At 38.3% G+C, this 13,782-nt stretch overlaps 2 protein-coding genes across 2 annotated transcripts in view; one reads left to right on the top strand and one right to left on the bottom strand.

Annotated features, from left to right (window-relative positions):
• The window catches only part of LOC131977402 (homer protein homolog 3-like), a 56,955-nt gene extending 55,536 nt beyond the window's left edge, over positions 1–1,419 (bottom strand). Inside the window, exon 1 of the mRNA XM_059340679.1 lies at positions 1,044–1,419. The gene's annotated coding sequence lies outside the window, so the exon portion shown is untranslated. The remainder of the gene's footprint in view (positions 1–1,043) is intronic.
• Positions 1,420–5,308: 3,889 nt separating this feature from the next.
• ddx49 (DEAD (Asp-Glu-Ala-Asp) box polypeptide 49) lies at positions 5,309–13,643 on the top strand. The gene is made up of 13 exons (XM_059340921.1): positions 5,309–5,570; positions 6,312–6,435; positions 6,946–7,031; positions 7,136–7,257; positions 7,751–7,938; positions 9,221–9,361; positions 9,767–9,842; positions 10,856–10,932; positions 11,062–11,159; positions 11,255–11,329; positions 11,813–11,901; positions 12,038–12,109; positions 12,982–13,643. The coding sequence occupies exons 1-13, from the start codon at positions 5,456–5,458 to the stop codon at positions 13,156–13,158; spliced, it is 1,440 nt and encodes a 479-aa protein (XP_059196904.1). The 5' UTR covers positions 5,309–5,455; the 3' UTR covers positions 13,159–13,643.
• The last annotated feature ends 139 nt before the right edge of the window (positions 13,644–13,782 follow it).

The following is a 13,782-nucleotide window of genomic DNA, read 5'->3' as shown; positions in this document are numbered from 1 at the left end:
AACAAGCTTCACGGTGATATGCAGTTTATTATTATCCAGATATTAAACTATCTGTATATCTGAATGTATAATAATAATATATAATAATAATAATAATAATAATAATGAATGGTCCAGCCCTCAGTAACAGTTTATTTTTATCCAGATATTAAACTATCTGAATATCTGAATGTATAATAATAATATATAATAATAATAATAATAATAATAATAATAATAATAATAATAATGAATGGTAACAGGATGCTCCAGTCATTTCAGTTGCGTCTCTATTATCGTGTCACTAACCGGCCCAGGGGAGGCTGACAGCATGTGAGGAGGGTTCAGGTGTGTGTGAAGCTGAAGGCCATGTATAATTCAACACACACACACACACACACACACACACACACACAGGGAGCTAATGAGACGAGTACAGCTCGACACCAGGAGCTTCCCAAAGCAAAACCACCGAGAATCTCCTGCACAGCTATCGACCTGGAAACGGACCAGTGTGTGTGTGTGTGTGTGTGTGTGTGTGTGTATGTGTGTGTGTGTGTGTGTGTGTGGTGTGTGTGTGTGTGTGTGTGTGTGTGTGTGTGTGTGTGGAGAACAGGAAACCAGTGTCACTCTGCTAACTGCAGGATGCATGAGTAATCTGTTTCTGTGATTTATCATATGACCATAAACTGATATTATTGTGTGTGTTTAATGTAAAACAGCTTCATGTTTGTCAACACGTGAGTTTGACCTTTTTACGGTCACACACGTCATCACGGTGTAACCGGAGATCAGCTGGTTGACCAATAACGGACATCAGTCTGTCTGTTGTCTGTCACACTGTAAACAAAGAAACATCTCTGTGTGAAACGTTGACCTCACGTTAATATTCTGGTTTTAAGGCTTTAGAGGAGTGAAATGTGCTGTTTGCCCGGCGGACCAATCAGACACAAGCTCAGAAAATCCCCACAAGTCACCACAAAGTTCACTTTTTAGCATTTCGCCATTTAAACTAATCACTTCCAGCCAGCGGGAACATTCAGACAGCAACATGTCTAACTCACCCCATGCTCCGAGGATCTGGTGCTGTTTGGGGCTGATTCCTCTCAACGCTCCACTTTTCTGTCCTTTTCTGCAAAAGGTTTCCAAACTGAATCCCTTCTTCCCCGAAAACCCTGAGAGTAAAAAAAAGACTAATCACTTCCGACTCCAGATTCCCCTCGTTTCCCCTCCAGCAGTGTACTCCTCTCTTCTCAACTCAGTTGTACTCCAGTCTGTCTGCCTTCCTTTGTCCGCCGGCGAATAACACCGCGGATCAGTCGGCCCGTGCGTAATTACGCACCGTGAATCGTTTGGCTGCGCTCTGTGGAGCGGACACACGGAGGAATGTCGACAGAAAGTCGGGCAGCGGAGAGCTTTTGGCTCGAACCTCTTCCAGGACTTGTGCTGTGCTCCCCTCCCGCCTCTGAGCCAGATCACACCGGGATCCCATTCAACTCTCTCGGTGGGACCATGGAGCCTCTTCAGCGCCACCCCACGGCCACGACGCGGACTACAAGCCCCGCCTCCTCCTCAGCCCCTAAATGTCAGAATCTGAAATACTACATGCAGACAGCTTAAAGCCTCAGCCTAGTGACGAGATGCAGCGTCATCAAAGCTTGAAGCATCTGAAAGAAAAGATGGAAGAACAGAAGCCAAATGGCTGTTTACAGAAAATAATCTGTCAGATGCACAATCCTGCAGCCACTGATCCCTTTAAATCAGATAATATTATATATAAAGAGATATATGGTAATCCTATCAAATGCTATGATGGATCAAATCTAATAAATCAATATAGGGAGAAGAAAATATAAGACTGGAAATCCAATTGTATCACAACACAAAGCTCAATAATCTCATTCTGCCTTTACATGAAGTCCCTATGGGAATATATCAATATAATGATTTTATTCATCAGTGGAGCACATCTCATATCAATTATTATGTCATCAAATGATTGTTTCATCTCAGTGTAAATCACAGTTTAACCTGGTTTGAACTGTACTGAACAGATATGAGTCTGTAAAAATCATTCTGAAAACAAACAAACACAGATTGATGTTTCAATCATTCAATTGTTCAATTGATTTTTCAGTAGATTTTGTGAAATGTGTTGCACAATACAGAATCAAATCACATCTTACGTTCTATTTTCCCATTTAACTGATTTTATCACATTTATAAGATTTATTTAAACAAATTCCGCTGTATTTGAGGCACATGAGGTTTTAATGTTCTTATCAATCAGAATTGATCTGACAGAAACTATAAAAAACCATAAACAAACATGCAAAGACACAATTCTGAACAGTTCAGACACTGAATGGAAATAGAAATATTCCCCACAGAATATAGAATAAAGATGTTAAATTTCCATAAAGCATAATGTTGTGACAGTTTCAAAGTGCAACTCTGGGAATGTAAAACTTTCAGAAAAGTGGAAAAGTGGAAACCATTTCACCCATTTACCTCTTATGAAGCTGCACAGCTTTCCTCTGCTGCAGCAGGCTGATGAAGATAAAGATGAAGAGCTGCTTCACTCATTAACAGGCTGGTTGGAGCTCACCTGATCCAGAATAACCCACTGATGGATGAATACGAGCTGAACGTATGAGAGCGGAGCATCAAATGTGGTGGAAGAGCTGCTGAGCTGCTCAGTGGCCTGTTAGAGAGCAGCTGACTGCAGCATCACATCCTTCACATGCTAACAGCTCTCAGCTCACTGAGGAAGACTCACTGAGGAAGGCTCACTGAGGAAGACTCTCTGAGGAAGACTCACTGAGGAAGACTCACTGAGGAAGACTCACTGAGGAAGACTCACTGAGGAAGACTCTCTGAGGAAGACTCACTGAGGAAGACTCTCTGAGGAAGACTCTCTGAGGAAGACTCTCTGAGGAAGACTCACTGAGGAAGACTCACTGAGGAAGACTCTCTGAGGAAGACTCACTGAGGAAGACTCACTGAGGAAGACTCTGGTCGGCAGTCTGCAGCCCAGCTGGACGGAGCTGAACCTTTAGCTCAGAGGGCATTAAAGGCCTCTGGCCGCCCGGTGAGAACTCTCACAGTAAACGTCTCTTCTTCAGGTGAAGCAGAGTAAATCAGACTCAGAGAGTCTCTTCATCACGATCACAGTGGCAGCTGGAAGACAAAGTGACCAGATGAGCCAAACAAGGCATCATCTGGACTAAAATACATCTTAAACACTCTGATGTCTCTGACTAGAAATGATCGATTGGCTGATCAAGTTCTATCAGCATCATGTAGGAACTAATTTACTCCTTCTATCCTTCCTTCTGCTCACAACAAGATCTGATCATCTTGATCAAGCAGGTCATGATACTGATGTTACTGTTGAGTTTTTATGTTTGACATTTCTCCAGCTGATATCTGAAACACTCACAGAAAGAACAATCTAGATAGATAAAAAGCATGACAGATAAGAGGAAGTGTCTGTATTTTTCTATTTGTGGGTTGAACTGTCCTGTTAATAAGGATCAGAAGGCTTCAGGCCTCATTATTTCAGGTCAGTCAGTGTGAATCAGCAGGAAAGACATGAAGGTGATAGTTCAGAGTTAAAACCCGTCCAGAGGCCCTGAACGCACCACAACATCAGCCTCCTTCTGAAATCTGATGAATAAAGATATCTGACATTTACACAATTACAAGGTGAAACTAAACTAATAATAATAATAATAATAATAATAATAAACTAAGGGCCACAGAAAAAAAAGGAGTATTCACTGTGAAATTATGTAAGGATAAGAAATAAATAAGATTTTAAAAATCTGTGATAGATTAGATCAGTGGTCCTCTATCAGCTGGGAAAATAGACCAATACAATAAAAAACCTGTAAAACAATTGATTCTTCTGCCTCATGAAGGAAGAAGAAGTTTAATTATTGATCTTTAAATCTTAATAGATCTTAATTAATCATCCAGCTCTGAGTGGAGAGAACGTCAGAATGACTGAGATCCTTTTTGTTGTTCTCAGTAGATAGATAGATAGATTACTTTATGTAATGTACAGTAATGTGATGTACAGTATGAAGTGTTTTAAACAGAAAAGATGAAAGTTTTACTTTTTCTCACTTATGTTCTCATATTTTCTGCATCACAAAAAAACAACAATTTATTTTGTTCACTGAGCAAAAGATCCGAGCCGAAGCTCCAGAGCAGATAAAACCAGATCAGCTCTCATCCATCAGATCAGATCCAGTTGTTGTTTGTTTGTTTGTTTTGATGCAAGTTGAACTGGGTTGTTTTGATAAGACCCCCCCTCCCCCCCTTCTTCTTCTTCTTCTTCTTCTTTTATTTTTTTTTATTTCTTTCATCATTTTTTTTCATTGGTCATTCAAAGGAATATAAAATAATTGGTGTTGATTTGTTTATTTAATCTGTTTTTTAAATTAACTCAATGTGACCTTTTAGATTCTTTAGATTGTACAACTTTAATACCAAAGGAAGTTGTGGATTCTGTTTTTATTTATATTTTACACTGTGTGCTTACCAGTGACAAAGTCAGACAGATTTTTGCATACAAAAGACGAAGAGCTTATAAATTTTTTTTTTTTTTAAATTATTATTAATTCACAGTATGTACAGTTTAAGTACAGCTGAAATGGTTAATTACAAATAAGAGGATTTAACTGGTTTAGGTATTAAATTAATAAATTATTATTATTTTTTAAATAATGTTATGGTTTGGACAGCTGTTTAGATAAAATAAGCCTCTTGAAGGTGTTACCATTATCAGGAAATTTTTTTAACAATCGTCTCAATCACTGTTATAAAATCAGTGAAATCCTGCTTTTACATTATTATTATTATTATTATTATTATTATTATTATTATTGTTATTATTATCATTTACATTAATGCATGAGTAGCTGAATAATAATCTAATGATGTAATACATCATAGGACCTTTTTCTAATTTTAATGCTTCAGTTTTCCTGATTAATCTCATATAATTTTACTCAAGTAACATTTTTATTGCAAGACCGCTTTTACTTGAAATTGAGTATTTTTACAATACGGTATTAGTAATTTTATGTGTACTAATACTAATACCTGAATACTCGCTCCAGTTCTGGGGAAAAGCTCAAGCTGTAACTAAAGAGAAAAACTGGTTTAATTAACTTCACATCTTTAATTTCTCCAGGGCCCAAAAAAAAAATATATATATATATAAAATGTCATCCTTTTGATGGCCACACTGATGTTTGACCAGCAGGGGGCAGCAACGCGCCTGCGCAACCTCCAGCCTGCCGGAACACGCAGAAGAAGAAAACAAGACGTCGTGCTGCTACGTCATCACGCAGCAGCCATCCATGAAACACACGAGGATGTTGTGCTCTACCTTAAAATAGTCTTTTAGTGGTTAAAGTCGTAAAGAGAACCAGGAATAAAGATAAAGATAAAGAGAAGATCAAAGATGGCGGACTTCCGGTCTCTGGGCCTGGCGGACTGGTTGGTGACGCAGTGTGAGCAGCTGGGGATCAATAAACCGACCCCCGTCCAGGAGAACTGCATGCCGCCGATACTAGAAGGTTATTATCAGATATAAACATCACTATTTATAATATCTATGAACAGTCCCGATCATTAATGCAGATCTCCATTAAAACAATCAGTCAATGTATCGATCTGTTGCTGATCAGGGAAGGTAAACACGGTGAAGAAGACAGATGCTCCAGATAAGCTAACACCTTGTTTACTGCACGTGCCGATGAACTCAAAGTGGCTTCACGTCATTAAAATGATTATTTATTAACTGAAGTTCAGGCTTCTGGTTCCTCAAACACATTTTCAGTCTTCAGCATTTCCTTTTTCTCATCAGACTGCTGCTGAGTTTACCAGAACTATCTGTTAGAACCTGTTAGTGGAGATCTTCATGTTGTGGGTTCGTAGATTAGCAAAGATCTAATAAATTATCATTATTTTTATGAGTTCTGGATGTCCCAATGACCAGGAGTTACACATAAAGTCAGTCCATTAATCCCAGTGACTGTAGAAGGTGGATGAAGCTGCTGTGTTGCAGGTAGTCACTATAAAAGGTGGATGAAGGTGTTTCTCTCCGCAGGTAAAGTCACTATAAAAGGTGGATGAAGGTGTTTCTCTCCGCAGGTAAAGTCACTATAAAAGGTGGATGAAGGTGTTTTGTGTTGCAGGTAAAGTCACTATAAAAGGTGAATGAAGGTGTTTCTCTCCGCAGGTAAAGTCACTATAGAAGGTGGATGAAGGTGTTTTGTGTTGCAGGTAGTGACTATAGAAGGTGTGTCTCTCCGCAGGTCGGGACTGTATGGGCTGTGCGAAGACCGGCAGCGGGAAAACTGCAGCTTTTGTGCTTCCTGTGGTGCAGAAACTGTCCGAGGATCCTTACGGGATCTTCTGCTTGGTGCTCACTCCCACCAGGTCAGTCTGGACACACTACCACACCTTTATTAGAAGAAATACACACAAAAACACTTGAATGTTTAGAAATCAGCTGTGATGTAATTTATTATGTAAGCTTCATTGTCCATTTAGTTTATTGTCTTGTTCTTCTTCAACAGGAACTCTTACCAACAGATAAAAAGTCATTTACAAACCACTAAACGGACATTTACACTTTATGTTGATACCTTAAAGTTACACACAACTTGATTTGGAATTCCGTTTCTTCCATATCTGAATGTAGGAGGACAACCATTGGACACCATATACAACAATGAGAAAAGAAACATAATAGAAAATATGAAGCTACAAATTCAATATTATGAGTTTATTGTGTCCTTTAAAGTTTAACAGTCAGGACGTGTTTCTATCAGATTATTATGTTATTGATACTTAACATGAATAGCATTGTGAGAAATATGTCCCCATATGATGATGATGGTGTGTGTGTGTGTGTGTGTGTGTGTGTGTGTGTGTGATGTCATGCAGGGAGCTGGCCTATCAGATCGCAGAGCAGTTTCGCGTCCTGGGGAAGCCGCTGGGTCTGAAGGATTGCATCATCGTTGGAGGAATGGGTAATCATTTATTATTTATGATGAGTCTGTTGTTGTTGTTGTTGTTGTTGTCATGAGGAGTGTTTACCAGCTGAACTCTGTCTGGTGCTTGTTGTTGTTGACAGACATGGTGGCCCAGGCCCTGGAGCTGACCAGCCAGCCTCACGTCGTCGTGGCGACGCCGGGCCGGCTGGCGGATCACATCCGCAGCTCCAACACCTTCAGCATGAGACGGATCCAGTTCCTGGTGAGACTCAGACCTCATCAGGTCTCTGTTTATAGCGAGGAAACTAAAACAAGGAGTTATTATCTCACTGTGAAAACCTCCAGTCCAGCCGACAGCCAGATGAATCGTGTTTCCACATTAATTCCTCGTCACTAAGCAGGTTTTTACCCCAGCTGGCAGAATTATCAGTTCTTTGTTGCATTGTTTGATAGCTAACGTTATTGTTTGAATTCTTTGGTTTAGACCAGAAAATAACGACATTATTGTGCAAAAGAAAAGTCCATATGTGCAACATTATGATTTTATTTTGTGACAAGATACTTTAAAACCCTTTTGAAGCTGCAGGTTATCATATCGACCTTTTATTGTTGTCAGCTGATAATACCATTGCTCCTTTGTGTTTCCTTGAAATAAGAACAGCTGCTGAAGTGAGTTATAAATGTTTGATTGTCATACGAGGACACTAATGAAGAACGGTGGAGCTTCTTCTTCATCCTGTTTTCTGACTGATCAGATTCTGGACGAGGCGGACCGGCTGCTGGAGCAGGGCTGCACCGACTTCACCAGAGACCTGGAGACCATCCTGGCGGTTTTACCGGCCAAACGGCAGACGCTGCTGTTCAGCGCCACGCTGACCGACACGCTGACCGAGCTGAAGAACATCGCCATGAACAAACCGTTCTTCTGGGAGAGCTCGTCAGAGTGAGTCACCTGGACGGAACACGTCTCATTCCCATCCTTTTTAAACTTTAGTTGGTGTATTCAGTGTTTTTGTAGTTATCAAAATGCTTTTTTCAGGTACTTTTTGTTTTTTTAAAGGTGACCATGAACACTCAGGGCCACGTTTGATTTAGCTTTACTGCCTCTTTAGATGCTTTCTGTGTGAGAATCTTAAAACAGATGCACGAGTCTGGAGGATCAGTTAGCCTGTTAGTCGTCTGCACTAACGCCTTCAGAAAGTAAGGCAGTCGAGCAAATAACAGGAGTTAAGTGTGTTTGAGTATTCAGTCGGGTTTATTAATGCTCAGACATTTTAGCAGTAGTCAGTAGACTTAAAGTGGTGCAGAATAAAACAATATCACGGCTTGATTCCATTGTTCTGATCTATAATTTGGGCTGAAAATGACAGTTGCATGTAATACACACACACACACACACAGGCTTCATGAGCAGGACTCTTGTTGTTCCTGCAGCTGACTGAGAATAATTCTGACTGGATCATTACAGGAGATCCAGTGGATCCTTAATCCATACCAGCTGCAGGGTTATTATTATTATTATTATTATTATTATTATTATTATTATCATGATCTGTGTCTGCAGGAAACAGTGAAACAGGACATATTGTTGTTGACAGGACGTATTGTTGTTAACAGGACATATTGTTGTTAACAGGACATATTGTTGTTAACAGGACATATTGTTGTTAACAGGACATATTGTTGTTGACAGGACATATTGTTGTTGACAGGACATATTGTTGTTAACAGGACATATTGTTGTTAACAGGACATATTGTTGTTAACAGGACATATTGTTGTTAACAGGACATATTGTTGTTAACAGGACATATTGTTGTTGACAGGACATATTGTTGTTAACAGGACATATTGTTGTTAACAGGACATATTGTTGTTGACAGGACATATTGTTGTTAACAGGACATATTGTTGTTGACAGGACATACTGTTGTTGACAGGACATATTGTTGTTAACAGGACATATTGTTGTTGACAGGACATATTGTTGTTGACAGGACATATTGTTGTTGACAGGACATATTGTTGTTGACAGGACATATTGTCGTTGACAGGACATATTGTTGTTAACAGGACATATTGTTGTTAACAGGACATACTGTTGTTAACAGGACATACTGTTGTTAACAGGACATATTGTCGTTAACAGGACATATTGTCGTTAACAGGACATACTGTTGTTAACAGGACATACTGTTGTTAACAGGACATATTGTCATTAACAGGACCCGGACCGTGGAGGAGCTGGACCAGAGGTACATTCTGACTCCAGAGAAGGTGAAGGACGCGTACCTGGTCCACCTGATCCAGAAGTTCAGTGACGAGCACGACGACTGGTCCATCATCATCTTCACCAACACCTGCAAGTAAGAAACGCACAAGAGGGATTAAATCAGAGCGGCAACAATTAGATCCAAGAAACTATTTTGATAATTAATTAGTTGTTAATGTCATTTTTTCAAGCAAAAATGTTATAAAATGATGTTTTTATTATCTTAAATAATGAGATTTCCTGCTTTTCTCGGTTTATATCCCATTAAACTGAATGTTTTGGACCGACAAAGCAAGACATTAAAGACATCAAACAAAACAAAACAAGATCAAACAACTAATCTATACACCTACAAACAAATCTGGAGATTATTCAATGATTAAAATAATCAGTTGAATTAAAAAGCCTTATATAGTGCATGTACATACAATGTTGCAGATTTGGTTTGGGTCAAATACAAAAGCATATTTATTTCATAAAAGTGTTGCTTCTTCCTCAGGAACTGCCAGATCCTCACCATGATGCTGCGGGAATTTAACTTTCCAACCATCTCCCTCCACTCCATGATGAAACAGGTGAGACTCTAAGATGAAACAGGTGAGACTCTAAGATGAAACAGGTGAGACTCTAAGATGAAACAGGTGAGACTCTAAGATGAAACAGGTGAGACTCTAAGATGAAACAGGTGAGACTCTAAGATGAAACAGGTGAGACTCTAAGATGAAACAGGTGAGACTCTAAGATGAAACAGGTGAGACTCTCAGATGAAACAGGTGAGACTCTAGGATGAAATGACTGGATGTTGGCAGGAGGGTGAAGTTGATCGGTGGCTGCTAGAAGTCGCTTTATTTATTAATTAGAAAACATTTTGGTGAAATGAGTTTAACAATGTTTTACTGTCTTAAATCCCAATTCACTGGAAGAGGAAGTCATATTTACCTCATTAACATCAGCGAGCACAATCCATGGAGATATATATTATAATGATCCATGGAGATATATATTATAATGATCCATGGAGATATATATTATAATGATCCATGGAGATATATATTATAATGATCCATGGAGATATATATTATAATGATCCATGGAGATGTATATTATAATGATCCATGGAGATGTATATATTATAATGATCCATGGAGATATATATAATAATGATCCATGGAGATATATATTATAATGATCCATGGAGATATATATTATAATGATCCATGGAGATGTATATTATAATGATCCATGGAGATATATATTATAATGATCCATGGAGATATATATTATAATGATCCATGGAGATATATATTATAATGATCCATGGAGATGTATATTATAATGATCCATGGAGATGTATATTATAATGATCCATAGAGATATATATTATAATGATCCATGGAGATATATATTATAATGATCCATGGAGATATATATTATAATGATCCATGGAGATATATATTATAATGATCCATGGAGATATATATTATAATGATCCATGGAGATATATATATATATGTATATTATAATGTGTGAGGGATAAAGCAGGTAAATGAGTCCTGCAGAATGAACGTCTGCTCTTTATCGTCTGCAGAAACAACGGTTTGCTAACCTGGCCAAGTTCAAGGCGAGCGTCTTCAAGATCCTGATAGCGACAGACGTGGCGTCCAGGTGAGACACGACTCAGGGACGATGATGATGATGATGATGATGATGATGATGATGATGGTTTCTTTACAACAGTCAGATTCAGATTGTGACTGTCTGAACCACCTGTTGTGTTTCCTTGCTGACTCTCAGAGGTTTAGATATTCCGACTGTGCAGGTGGTCATCAACCACAACACGCCCGGCCTCCCCAAGATCTACATCCACAGAGTGGGACGGACAGCCAGAGCAGGTGACCTCTGACCTCTGACCTCCTCGTGTCCTCCAGACCTTTATCTGGATCAGTCGTTGCTAAATAAGCTCATCCATGCCTGTTTGTTCCTGCAGGGAGGAACGGAGTGTCCATCACCCTGGTGACGCAGTACGACATCCACCTGGTCCACGCCATCGAGGGACAGATCCGTGAGTTACTGGTTACACATTTAATGTGCTATTATTCGTTTATTTTAACTTGCAAAATAAAAGGTAGAGACCTAGTTTAGAAGTAGGCTAAGTAAAAAATTTGCTAAAAATCCAGATTTCTAAGATAATAGATTAGTTAAAATTTGAAGCAAATTATTTAGCTAAAACAAGTGAAAATATGAATAAAAATAGGCTGAATTAAAGTAGATTGTCCTGCATTATATTCTGGGTTGCAGGTGCAAAATAAAAACAAAATGTTCAACATTCAAAGACAGCAAATAAATAACATCCTTAAAAATAAACATCCCACAATAAGGAGTATTAAAATGACCACAGAGACAAAGAGAAACTGTTTAATATGTCTCCATCATCCTCAATAACCATCCTACGATGCAGAGGAAACATGTTTGTCTATAGAAGAACCCAGAGATGATCGATGATCCTCATCAGTGTTTGAAGTTGTTGTTGTTGTTGTGTTTGTAGAGACGAAGCTGGAGGAGTTCCCTGTGGAGGAGAAGGAGGTGCTGAAGATCCTGACTCAGGTCAACGTGACCAGGCGTCAGTGTGAAATAGTACGATACTTCTTTATTTTCTGTTCTGGTTCAGTAGTTCAGTTCCTGACTGGACTCGACTCCATTTATTAGATTTGGATTTTTTCACTAAAATGACATGCAACGTTTTTATTGTTCATCTTTCTTTGTATTTTAGAAACTTGAGTCAACAGATTTTGATGAGAAAAAGGAGATCAACAAGAGGAAACAGCTGATCCTGGAGGGGAAGGTACGTAAACAGCTCAACACTTTCTTCTGTTTGATCAGTAAGAACTCTAAATATCATTAAAGTCAGTTTCCACTAGTTCAAGTCAAACAGCCACAACCAACTATTGAGTCATATAGATGGACAACATTTTCATATTAAACACTTTTTAAAACTTTTGTCAAATTAAATTTTTTTTGAGACAGAGTTTTAGGTCTTCCTTATATGTAAGCCATAATCATTATAATTAGAATAACACTTTTTGAATTACTGACATAAATACACTTCCCTATGATATTCTAATTTATTGAGATGCTCCTGAATTAATTAATTCAAGTTTAACGTGTGAATATCCCAGATGAAGCAACAAAACAACAAGTTCAGTTTATTTGACAGGTTCCTGATCTTTAGTGGTAAAAGTAACACTAGTTTAGAAACACTTTAGGTAAAAATCATGAATATAAAATATTAATTTTAGGATCAAAATATACTTAAAATACCAAAACATGCAGAATGGCCTGTTTTTAGAAACAAATAGTGAAGTAAAAGTGGATTTATATTTGTGTAAAGTACACCAAGTTAATGTTGAAGCTGGTAGCTAGTTTCAGTTCATTTATATACTGAACAATAGTTTAATCTACAATAATGTCATTATTCATTTAATCTGAATAAATGTATTGAAGTCAAGTTTTCCTCTGAAATGTAATGCAGTAAAATGGAAATAAAGTGAAACATCAGAATGTAAATAATTAGATTTCAAGTACAGAATTAGAGTAAATATAAACAGTGACTTTCTGCCACTTGAATGAATTAATATGTATTGTACATTAACGCTAAGGTTTCTGTAAATAAAATGTAAGAGTTGTGAAAGCAGCCTCATGTCGACCCGTTCTCAGGATCCAGACCTGGAGGCCCAGAGGAAGGCGGAGCTGCAGAAGATCCGGAGCCAGAAGAAACAGTTCAAGCAGAAGATCCAGGAGTGCATCCAGAAGCAGAAACGAGGACAGCTGAAGAAGAAACTGATGAAGAGAAAACAAATGAAAAAGAAAAAGGCGCCACAGGCAACAGCCTGAACACTATGTATATACTCAAAGTTTTATTACTGTACAATATCTAATATTTTCAGATTTGTGATCATATAGGAATAAAAATTGAACTTTGAATTTCATATCAGCAGAACAACTTCTCAAATCAACAGCCTTTATTGATTCAGTTTAACAAGGAACCACCATGTTGTGATGAAACTTCACTGCAAGACGTTTCAAATATGTATTTACACACATCGATCTCTGCCTGTCCACACACACAATCAAAGGTTTGGATGCAAATGTTCAACCACTAATGTACAACTGAATCACTGCACATGTTGCAATTCATCGTGGCTCAGAAGATGGAAAAGGAAAACACCAAAGCAATAAAACTACGTGAAGCAGCAGTTCTTAAAGCTAGAACACGTTACATTTCATTGGAACGAGTCGATATGTGAAACTAATGAAACGTTCGCACAATGTCAACAAAACAACTATTTCTAAGTCAATAAACATGGCGACGTCTACAACATGATTGTCTGCTGAATGAAGCGGGTGAAACGACAGTGAGTACATTCTTACTGTGTTCAGAAAGTTTCCTGGAAGAGTTAAAAAACTACAATCCCTCGGAGGGTTTGAGGAGAAGATACAAAACTAATGAAAGGAAAC

This window comes from Centropristis striata, chromosome 9, assembly GCF_030273125.1.
Source record: "Centropristis striata isolate RG_2023a ecotype Rhode Island chromosome 9, C.striata_1.0, whole genome shotgun sequence".
In the NCBI taxonomy this organism is placed as follows: Eukaryota; Metazoa; Chordata; class Actinopteri; order Perciformes; family Serranidae; genus Centropristis; species Centropristis striata.
This window is presented reverse-complemented; position numbering and strand designations above follow the sequence as displayed.